Source organism: Diadema setosum, chromosome 10 (assembly GCF_964275005.1).
Source record: "Diadema setosum chromosome 10, eeDiaSeto1, whole genome shotgun sequence".
NCBI classification, from domain to species: Eukaryota; Metazoa; Echinodermata; class Echinoidea; order Diadematoida; family Diadematidae; genus Diadema; species Diadema setosum.
In genome coordinates, this window is record NC_092694.1 from 6,924,767 (window position 1) to 6,936,440 (window position 11,674).

The following is an 11,674-nucleotide window of genomic DNA, read 5'->3' on the forward strand; positions in this document are numbered from 1 at the left end:
TGGACTTTCACATGGGCCTACTGACGCAAAACAACACCCCCTGGTCTGACAAGATAGCAAAGGATATACCTCGATTCCTGTTCCAGATGCCACTCCTGAAGCGCCTGAAATTTGATTGTTACAGTCTTACTGACATCTTCTTTGAGACTGCAGTATCACAAGCGTCATCATCTCAGGTATAATCTGTAAGCTCACTGTTACCTGGCAAAGCTCTAGAAACCACATAGTTTTCGTTACTTTCCTCCTTTACCAGATTTGTGTCTCAGCCATTTCAAAACTGATTTTCATCAAATAAACTTTGAATTCCTGTGAGAATTGTATGCTCTTTAATATTACATTCAAGTGGTTTCTAATTATCTTGCAATAAGTTAAAACCTGAATCCCCATCTCAACCAAAACTATACCACCCCTTTATTACCATTGTGTGCCCTGTATGCTGATTGGCACTGGAAATTTCATAGGGTTATATATTGTGTCTAAAGTCCATGGCACAGAAAGGGTTAATTGGCACTCATCATTAATGTCTTACAGGTGGAAGATCTCTTCTTGCATATCTGTATCCGGCGGTGGGACCCGCTTCCCAGGGTGGAGAGGGCGGCACAAGACTTTGCCAGAATGCTGTTCAGAATGCCGCGTCTCACACGTCTCGTAGTTGAGTGTGACACCTTGCCCGACATCTTCTTTGCAACGGCGGCTCCGCTAGCCCCGTCTTCCAAGGTGAGCTTTGTTTCCTTATCTGCCACAACAGGTCTTATGCAGTCAAACCTGCCTATAGCAACCAATGTCTATTATAGTGACCACTTGCCGTATGATACCACTAAATACAAATCCCCAAGAGAAAAGCCATGTTAATGACCCTGTCTATAGCCACCTGTCTACAACGACCATTTTTTCTTCTTCCTTGAGTGGCCTTTGTAGACAGGTTTGACTGTAGTTTGTTTCATCAAAGTGATGTTCCTTTTCTAATGAATAAAACAAACCCTTCAATACTGACCTAAAATGTAAGTCTGTGAACACTATCCTACCACAATGCATCTGCATGCCTTGTTTCTGGTTTTGATTTTGTTTCTCTCAAGCTGCAAGAGCTTAGTCTAGACCTAGGCATATGGAGGACTCATGGTCGCCCAAGGTTTGGACGGAGTGCAGCCAGATATTTGTTCCAGATGCCCCATCTGTCCAGCTTGAAGCTGAAGTGCCAGAACTTGCCTGACGACTTCTTTGCAGCAGCCGCATCTCTTGCTCCGTCATCTCAGGTAATGTGTATGAAGCATGGTTTTGTGAAATGCCAGCTTTGTTGGTGTATTAGCCACATCTTTCTTGCCGATTGGAACTGGATTATGAGATGTGATTCAGAGACTGTAACAACAAATATGTGCACAGGAAAATGTGACCCTGCATCACAAAACCACCAAAAAGTTGCTAGGCATGGGTTTTTAGTTAAGGACATATTCGTTCTGAAAGTCTAGACTCTAAGCTATGAATTGATGTTTAACTCCAAAAGCCGAAAGGACTTTCCATGGAGCTACCAAAAAGATGGAGTAACAACGGTTGGGGTCCTTTTGAAGTGATGCTCGAAGCCGACTCGTAAAATTAATCCTCGCTAAGCCCCCGTGAGCGAGAGCGATGACAGATGAGACAGTGCGTACGCACAATGACGTCATCCGCAGCGCGTTCGCAAACTGGTTCTTACCATGGAGCTACCTAGCTCCATGGTTCCACCGTGGAACGTCAATGCATGGGACTACACAAACTGCAACTGCCCCGTCGACTTCGAGCATATTCGATTTAACATGATTCTGAATTAATTATAGCTACAAATAGTGAATCTGCAGTGTAACAAATTGTTTAACATGTCATACCGTCGTTTAGTATGTAAATCACGATATGATACGACCGGCATGTAAACAAACACTGCACTCTCGACACGATCAATAATGGCCGTCACGCTGTCCCGAACAAACACAAAGACAAATAACAGCTGGTTTCACAACGGTATAGATAAAATGTACGCAATTGTACGCAGTCAACACTTACGTAAGATTGTAGTTTCAAATGTCAGCTTTACGGACAGATATTGAAATATGTGGAGAAATGTGAGGGATTTTTATTAAGAATTTTATTCTTAGGGTATGTACTCGCCACAGTCACAAAGCATGACGACAATACACTGTACAGTACCTTCGCTGTTCATGGGCCCATTCAGTTCGTTCAAAGTGCACTACACTCGGTATCTCCTCTGTTTTGCCTGTGGATATTATGCGCATGCGCGTGGTCTTCAGCAAAGTTTTGCGCAGCCATATGTTGTTGCAAGTCGAGTTTTCGACTCGATACAGCACTATATTGTATGTGCAATGTCGGTGAGTATTACGTCATTTTTGCGGCTCGGAGCATCGTTTGCCAAAGTATCCCCTGCGGGACGAGTTAAGCCGTTCCAGCGAGTGCGGTGCTTTGAAGTCTGTCAGAACTGACCGCTCGTAGTTGGGTTACGTAATATTGGTGGCCTTCGTTGTTACTCCATCTTTTTGGTAGCTCCATGGACTTTCCTAGCGTATGCAGATAATGGAACAAAAATACACATTCTGGAAAAGTGCTTACTAGGAAAGGCTTTGAAGTTTAGGGTCTATTCATGTGCTTAATCTCACAAAGCTGTGCTCTGTGCAATGAATAGGGAAAAAATACAGGATGTAAAAACCTGTTACAACCACTATGAAAGGGTTATTGGATGAAGCTGAAATTTTCCAGACTCATTAAGCCCATTCTATTCATGACTGATACCAACTTCAAATGCAGTCACACTGGCTTTATAAAAATTATCGGACAAAAAATGAGGAGTGTGTAAAGGGTTTTTAAGAAATGGAAAGGGGTCCCTAAGAGGTACCTAATCGCACTATTCTTCAAAACAGTGTCCTAGAAAAAGTGCAAATCTCCCAATTCGTCATAAATTTCACGATACCAAACTTAGAAATTCTGTAGAAGAAGAATGGCTTCTTCAGAAAAAATATATAATAAATATATAAAAACTGAAGATTAACTAGGTTGACCTGTTTCAAATATTTTGAGTCCATGACAAATTCAAGGCATGCAACTTTTGTTAGTTTGTGAATCAGAGTCACAATGGCATAGATGTCTACAGGGGATCAGACTAAAAGTCTGTGTTGGTAGCAGACCCTCAAAAGGTAAAGTTTTGAAGAATGCAAGGGGGATATCAAATAATATCTGTAATTCTAGAGACTTAGAAATGGTGAATCACTTTGCATTTCTGAGGTCTTGAGCCCTGTGTGGTGCACTCTTTCACAGCTGTCCGATATCCACTAAACTAACACTTGAGTGAGTCTTAATAGCGGTGTGGCAAGTCTGCCCCCCCACGGAAGAAAGCAGTAACTGCATAGCTGCTGAGCTGAGATAAATGCGATTTTGTGTTTTTTGCAGATTCTTTAAAAACACAGAAACATTCAAAAATAATTTTGTGGTATGATTATGCACCATACCTAGTTGTCTAACAGTACCTAGGAAAAAATGATGTTTCCGTTATTTTTTAAATGTTATTTAGGAAAATGCAGTTACTGCGGTGGCTCACCCTTGATTCTGGGTAGTTTCCCCACGGAAAAAAGCAGTAACTGCAGACGGCCAGGAGTCTGCTGTTTTCCCCATGGAAAAAAACAGTAACTGCACATGCCACATGACCATAGGAGGAGAATTGTTACCACCACCAGGTTATAAAGTTCTTCTACTTTCTGGTTATTCTAGATCTATAAGATCTAGGACCTATCGCTAGGCCTAGACTAGGTCTTGTAGACTGAATGGCATTCTGTGTAAAAATAAGGTAGACACCTATGTACCCTAATTGAACTTTGGAGTGCCCGGCCTGGCCCCTGACACATAACCCTGGACTAGACAATAAAGTCAAGTCTTTTCGTCTTAGATCCTAGTCGAACTCTGACGTTACACTTAAGCTAGACTACAGATCTATGCCCAATGTTAGTGCTAGACCTAGACCTATTACGTTAGATTAGGCCTACTGACATTTTGTCTAACAGTAACACTAAACAGTTAACAATAGATTAGAATCTAGATCTACAACATATCTGTAACTTTAGATCTGGTAGACCTATTTTAAACTTTAGGGCCTACATCTAACATTAGACTAACGTTAGTGCATTAATACTAGTGCTCATCTCCCTTCAATATATTTTCAGCTCACCTAGATTTTCTGGTTCTGGCCAAAGCCATGGCTACCATGACTTTTCCTCTGCAATTCATGATAGATTTACAGGCATGTCTGGACCGCAGAAACTGTGTGACAGCATGGTTAGCACTGGCATGATCACTCAAACTGTACCAGACCTGCAATACTGTGCATGCAAGTGATGACTGTGATGTGATGCAATGTTTATGCTGCAGAATTTATGCGCATGCAGCTGCTGCACGCGTATTCTGCACTCTGAGCGCGCTGAGTCTGCCAGGTTTGCTAGTCTCCAGAAAGAAGCTTTTTCTACAACTTGTCATATGATTCCCTGCGGGCAGAGTCAAGTTACTGGTGAAACAATCTTTTTATATCTACTCTCCTAAATTATGGGAGAAACTGCTGTTTACATTGTTAAAAAAAAAATCAGTAGAAAAAATAAATGGTATTAGGGAAAAAAATATACAGGAAGGACTATACAGAGTCTGAATGATAAAGACTAAATTGTTAGTTACTGCTTTCTTCCGTGGGCTTTGTTAGTTACTGCTTTTTTCCGTGGGGAAACTTGCAAAGTTGAATCAACTGGATGCAGTTACTGCTTTTTGCAAAAGTGAAAAATTGTATTTTTGGTCACTTTCATTTTTCTTTTTGCAAAACTGACCTATTAACATTGGAGAGCATTGGGTAAACTATTCATTTTTGCAAAAAAGTAAACATTCATAAAAATGTCAGTTACTGCTTTTTTCCGTGGGGGGGCAGAAGTATCAACAAATTTCTACTATTTGATATCAAAACTAACCAGATTTTTTGAATGCAGTTGATACACGAGTGCAGGGGCTAAACCGATGTACATGTATATGGAAATCATATTCCAACATAATTTTATGTGGTTAATCATTTTCAATAGATTATGATACAACTGAATATGTGCCACTGCAGCTGGCAGAATGGTTACATGAATGTGGAATTGAACTTCATAATGAGTAACACATGGAATATGCAACCTGTACATGCACACAATGTATGCTTTTTGTCTAAACTTGGCACTTAATTTCCTGAGACCTGATTTTAAAGTGAGCTAGGCGCAACTCTCTCAATATTTTGAGTGTTTGAAATAACCTGAATTAAAAGATTTGTCTTCAGCTCTCTTGATATTTTGAGTGTTTGAGATGATTGAATAAAAGATTTTTCTTCATCACGTCTCCTGTTTCTTTGCATTCTACTGTCGTACAAATGTTAAAATGAACTTAATTTAATGACTGAGTGATATATTTGCAACTTCTGAATTTGACAGATCCAGGAGCTAGATCTAGATCTTGGCACATTGGCCTTCAGCCCTGGAACTGAGTCTGCGGTGAGAGCCCTGGCTGGGTTGATCTTCCGGATGCCTCGTCTGACACGGCTGAATCTGACGTGCAATAACCTACCCACAGTTTTCTATGCAACTGCAGTCTCTATGCCACCCTCACCACAGGTAGTGTTGCCTTTCTCTCTCTCTCTCTCTTTGCAATACATATATGGTGGTATATGTTACCACCCAGTTCAAAACCCTCAAAAAGTAGCCAATTTTTTTTTTCTTTGAATATAGTTTCCTGCAGAGTCTTAAAGAGAAAGCATTAAGCTTTAGAATGATATATAACTTTTTGAAATTAGACCAACTTAACCCATTCAAAAAGTAATTGAAATGAAAGAGAGTTACATGTAGGAGGTGCAGTTTTATAGAAAAGAGAGAAATTAAGATGTAAAGGTTATGGTTATTCAGGCGTGCTGTGCAGAAGTACTGTATCAATGTAAACGTGTTCTATTTTCTACATGGAAGCAGGGCCTGTCAACAACAACAACAAAAAAAAAAATTGTCCAGAGACAGTGCTGATATCTCCATTTTTCTTTTGTTTTAAGATGCCAAATTTTGACATTGGGTAGAGAAAAGATTATGCTCCTGGATAAGACAAACATATGAAAAATTGAGTCAATCTTCCAAAGTGAAATGATTATATTTTGGACTATCACAATTATAATCTGTGACCTTTTGTGGTCAGATATGCCAAAAAGAAAATCATGCATTGACAGTGTTGTTTTTTTTAAATGTCAATCAGTGGAAAAAGTTTTGACATGCACTTATGTATATCTCAGTACACATTTAAAAAGGAACAATTAAATCACAAAACAGACAAGATAGCTGAGCTGTTTTCACCCTTTTTTTCATTGGTTGGGAATAAAAAGCTGAAAACAGTAGACATTCAGTCAGTCATTGTGCACATAGATTATACTGGTCCAATACAATATTTTGGTTTTGAAATAGTTCATTGATATTCTGAAAGTCTTTATTTTCTTGCTCTACAAGGCAAAAGAGTAATTGGAAGCTGGTATGCACTGTATTTTTGTGATACAATGCACTCCCATCATAACAAAGTCCCGGGGAGCTGCAGTGGTTTACTTAAAGGCCTGGTCACACCGCCCGAGCTTTGTTGGCGCGTTCCTTGAACGGTAGGGAGAAGGGACCGAATTTCGACAACGCTCGTCACTGCGCGCAAAATGGGGAAAAAAAAATCGAAAACAAGGGCGTTGCCTTAGCGGTGCACCACTGAAGCCGGCGTTGCTTTACCGTTGGTTTAACGGTAGCGAGCGGTAGCGAGCATTGGTTTAGCGGTAACTCGAGCATTGATAGAGCGGCTTTCTGCTCATGCGGGCGTTGGCTTGGCGAGGGTTTAAAGTTGGTTTAGCGGCATACATCTTTTGACTACGGAGCTGAACGGATCCCTTTGATAGAAGTTCTGATAGATTTTTGATAGAAGTCGATAATTGAAGTTCATCATGCCACGTGGACAAAAGAAGAGGAAGGCTGGAGAAGGAAAGGCAGCAGCCTCCAAGAAGATTCTGCTGCTGGACTAGTGCACCAATCATAGCAAGTCTCTCAGCATCCATGGTAGTACAGTTTTACTGTAACTTTGAGTAAATTTGATATAAATGAGGTCTGCACTCAACGGCAGCTCGATTCCATATGGGCTCCTGGTCCATTTCTCCCCGTATTTATAGCCAAATTCTGGTCTCGCTCCGACACCTCCATACCAACGCCAAACCAAAGTTTATCACCGCAATGGAACGCTGCTTCAACGCCCGACACCGTTCTAGCAATCCCGTGTCCACTTGTAAAACGCTTACAACCGCTCCACCAAAGTTTGTGCAACGTTTAATCACCGCCCGGGCAAAGCTGGCGAAGCAGCGGTGTTCCAGCGTTCAAGATTTCTGGGTTGGCCTAGCGGACCCAAGCGTCAACGAACTTGCGTCTAGCGGTGCCAAACTTTGACTGGGCGTTGTTGGAGCGGTGGTGAACTTTGCCGGAGCGGAAAATTGCCCGCTCCTCATAGCTCGTGATATTTTGTGCAGCTCAAAACTTTCGGAGCGGTAGGAGGGACCATCAGCAGTGGCCGAGCGTATACGGCGTTGCCTTAACGGAGGCCAACTTCTGTTAAACGGTGGTGAACGGTTACGAGGGGTGATGAATTTTTTTCACTGCTCCAGGAACGCTCCAGCAAAGTTCTGGCGGTGTGACCGGGCCTTAAGTTACATTGTAATGAAATTTCATTATAGCCGAACATCAAGTACGTGAGGATGATAATTTGGGTGCCCGATTTTTACTTCTTTGTAACAAGAATTTCATTACATCTGTCTTCCAGTGGGAGTACACTGTAGCAAAAATGGAACATTATGATTTGCTAGCAAATCAATGCAGCCGTGTTCTCATGAAGTCAAGCAATTAGTAGGGAGCTTTAGATTTTAGACGCGCGGACGTTCAGAGGGAAAAAAACATGTTCTGAGCGTGCGCAGAAGCGCGCGTCAAGTCAATCTATTTTTAGCTTGCGTCGCCCGAGTTTTTCACTACGCGTACTGGGCTATTTTTACGTCCGCACAGTTTGCAACGTAGAGAGCTACTTCATGCACCGATCATATGGGGGCGCGATTTTAGTTTTTATACGTTGCGTCCCAGCGTAATCTAAAGCTACTTTTCAGCACGATGCAGGGGAGAGGAGAACCTCCAGCGCACTCGTCGTCTCAAACGTCCGCGCGTCAAAATCTAAAGCTCCCTAATATTGCTTGTTGTAACATTTCTGCAGCTCACAGACATCACCATCAATGGACGTCCCTATCAACATAGATATGACCAGGAAATACAGGTTTTGTTGCAGGTGAGTGTTTGTCATTTTGTGTGTGTGTATGTGTGTGTGTTTCATTTCATTTCATTTCATTTCATTTATTTGGCAAAATATAAAACAATATACAACTTGCAGATCATTACAAAGAAACAAATGCATGCCAGGACTCCTAACAAGCAGTTGTGTGTTTGTGGCTGGAGCCCTCAAACCAAAAAAGATAAAATACTGTACATACAATCAACCAACACTTATTGTGACATGGACCAATACATACAGAAGATTAGTACAAATTGAAATAACACATGTATGTATTTAAATCATCTGTTATTGAACACAAAAACATATCTTAGCTTTTAATTTGTTGGCAGACACACACACACATACACACACTCTCACACATCCATCTGTAGTGTACAGAGAAAAAGAGATGAGAAAAAGAAAGGTAGAGGAAGAAAGGAAATCTAGTCAGTCATGGATACCATCTGTCTATTACACTCTGTTTATATAATACTGTAAATCTGGAAAATGTTGTGCTAGATTTAAGGTCACCATCAATAGAATTCCATTCCTTGACACCTGTAAAACGGATGGATTGTAATCTGAGAGTGTTTGCATCATTGTTAAAGCTTGAATTCACTCTGTGTGTTTTTGTTTTTTTGCTTTTAGAGCTCATGTATTTGAGAACAATATCTTTATCTTGAAGGCATAATTTACCATTTGCAGATGAAACACAAACCCAGCATTAGTGCTTTAAAATAGTTCTAAAATGTGAGTTAGGGATACAAACAAATACTGTAAAAATTAGAATCCGTATAATCGATGTTAAGTATTGTTAAATACACAAAATGTGAACAATAGTTATAATAAGAATGCTTCCAGACTAAACTATCTACAGTTATGGTTTATTCAGAAAAATGCTGATATCTCCTTATATTTTAGGCTTTATTGTGAAAATTTTATATGGTAAGATGTTTTGTAATACAACAAACCTACACATATGCATCAAATGTGATATTTTGAACATTTTTGAAATCACTGCTCCCAATGGTAAACTGGACCTTTAATATTGCTTAGGCTTTTTTTTTTTCTTTTTGCATATCTCAGATGTCAGTTGGAATGTAAATTTGATCTGACTCTGAACAACCATTATCATACCACAATTCTTTTTTTTTTTTATTGGTTCAAGCACGGGCCTAAATGAAATTTAGAGGACATGTAACATACAGGTGTATGACATGGGTTGAAAGGCCAGCTGCTCATGTGGAACCCTTACAGGGTCTTGCCTCCTGAAATAATTTTGTGAATAGTAGGCCCTTATTATGTTAATAGTTCATCATCTTCTTCCTTTTCTTGTACATTGTGCCGTCTAGTTCTTCTTGTTCTTGTTCCTATTTCTATTATCATTATTATTATCATTATCAGTTGTTTGTGTGTGTGTGTTATCATTGAAACTCGTGGTTATTGTAGTAGATTTTGTTTGTAGCATCATCACCACTATCATTGCCAGTGATATTTTGACTATGTCATCTTTATAGTTACAATTGCAATAGTATGCACTGCCACAGACTGGTGGGTAACATGGTCAAAAGCACATAAAAGTGCACATTGGCATTATAATCTGGAGCCCTGCAGCATAAAGCTGTGTTAAAGGGATGGTACAGTATTGGTGGGGATGAGAATTGGGCTTTTAGCTTTTTGTGAGATACCAAGAAAATACCTATGATATAGTACAGAGCATGCCATTCTAAGAGGAATAAATCGGGTTTGGAATGACTGAAACATCCAAAAACGAAGTAAAACAAAGCCATTGTAATAAAGTGTGGGTCCCACACTTTATTGAAATTGCTCATTTTTGGATATCTCAGCCATTTCAAAACCAATTTTCGTCAAATAAATGTTGAATTCCTCACAGAATTACATGCTCTTTCATATTTCATAAGAGGTTTCTGATTATCTCATCAAAAAAATGTTAGAAACCTGAAATAAGGTCTCAACCAAACCTATACAATCCCTTTAACCTTTGATAGAACTGATAATAACTCTGCAATCATTGGTAAAACCATCTGAGATTACTTGGCTTTGTGTGGTTATGATTAAGTTATGGCTTTTACCATTGCTTACAGAGTTGTTAGTAAATTCAGATGTATTATTGTAAAGTTAGTTTTATGCAACGCAGCTCAGGTAAAATGATTATATGTGTACAAACAAAAAACTCATCCCACCAGAACCTCTTGCCACCTGAAGAAGACGCGCCTGTGTCATCTGACGATGAGGTATCTGACCCACAGGTGGATCCGATGGATGTCGAAACAGGTGCATCTCAGTCTAGTGGAGTTCGTGGCCCACTTCTCCAGCCATTACTGGGGCGTAGGAGTCTGAGGAGGATGACTCTTCCAAAGTGTAGAGTGTCATGATTATTACCTTCGAGTCCTTTCTTCCAAAGTGTTGAGTGTCTGATAAATGCCTCCACTCTTTTCAATGTGTAGAGTGTCATGATTATTACCTCTACTCTTCCAAGGTGTAAAGTGTCATGATTATTGTCTCCACTTTTCCAGAGTGTAAAGTGTCATGATTATTACCTCCACTCTTCCAAAGTGTACAGTGTTGTGATTATTGCCTTCACCTTCGGGTTGTGTTTTTGTCTTTTGTGTTTGTTTATTGTCTGTTGCCATTATAAGTCAAAAAGTTATGAATGAATGAACTTAAATATGACTATTACACCAAATGAATAGGTGTTTAGGTGTCAGTGGTGGTTGGGCTCATGCTTAGGATCCATCATTATTTTGAAGGGATTTTTAACACTCCTTTGATGTTTGTGATCCTACGTATGACCTTGTTGAAAACTTGTGCTCTCTCAGTTCTTATAGTTGAAGGTGAGATCTGTGAGCATGCCAGTGTGATGCAATGGAACCTTGTACGATTCAGGTACTACTGTACTTAGCGTTATATTCCGTGACAAGTTTAATGGCTGGGAGCGTGGCTCTCAACTGCTGACTCATGAGAACCTTGGCTAGACTTGGCAGTTTATCAGATGTGAGAGTTGCATGCTGGTGAAGTAACACCTGCTGTATGTTGGATGTCTTCTTTATGATGCTTTTAACTGTACTCATTCTGATTTTGGCCTTGTGAAAGAAAACCAGAAGAGGACATGCGCAATGATCAGAACCACTATGATCTGTGCTATGATGTAAGACATTTTGTATAGTTCAGTCCAATCTTTTTGCCACAGCGTCCAAGGAACAGCAGACAAAAAACAGGAGAAAGCTGAGAAATAGGCTGAGGCAGATCATGCTGACATAGCTGTGGGTGCCTTCTCTCTCTTATTTTTTTTTTTCCA

At 40.1% G+C, this 11,674-nt stretch overlaps 1 protein-coding gene across 1 annotated transcript; it reads left to right on the plus strand.

Moving 5' to 3' along the window:
* The first annotated feature begins 1,163 nt into the window (after window positions 1–1,163).
* LOC140234459 (uncharacterized) lies at window positions 1,164–10,853 on the plus strand. The gene is made up of 4 exons (XM_072314505.1): window positions 1,164–1,253; window positions 5,478–5,657; window positions 8,299–8,370; window positions 10,563–10,853. Exons 1-4 carry the CDS (start codon window positions 1,164–1,166, stop codon window positions 10,749–10,751), a joined length of 531 nt encoding a protein of 176 aa, XP_072170606.1. The 3' UTR covers window positions 10,752–10,853.
* The last annotated feature ends 821 nt before the right edge of the window (window positions 10,854–11,674 follow it).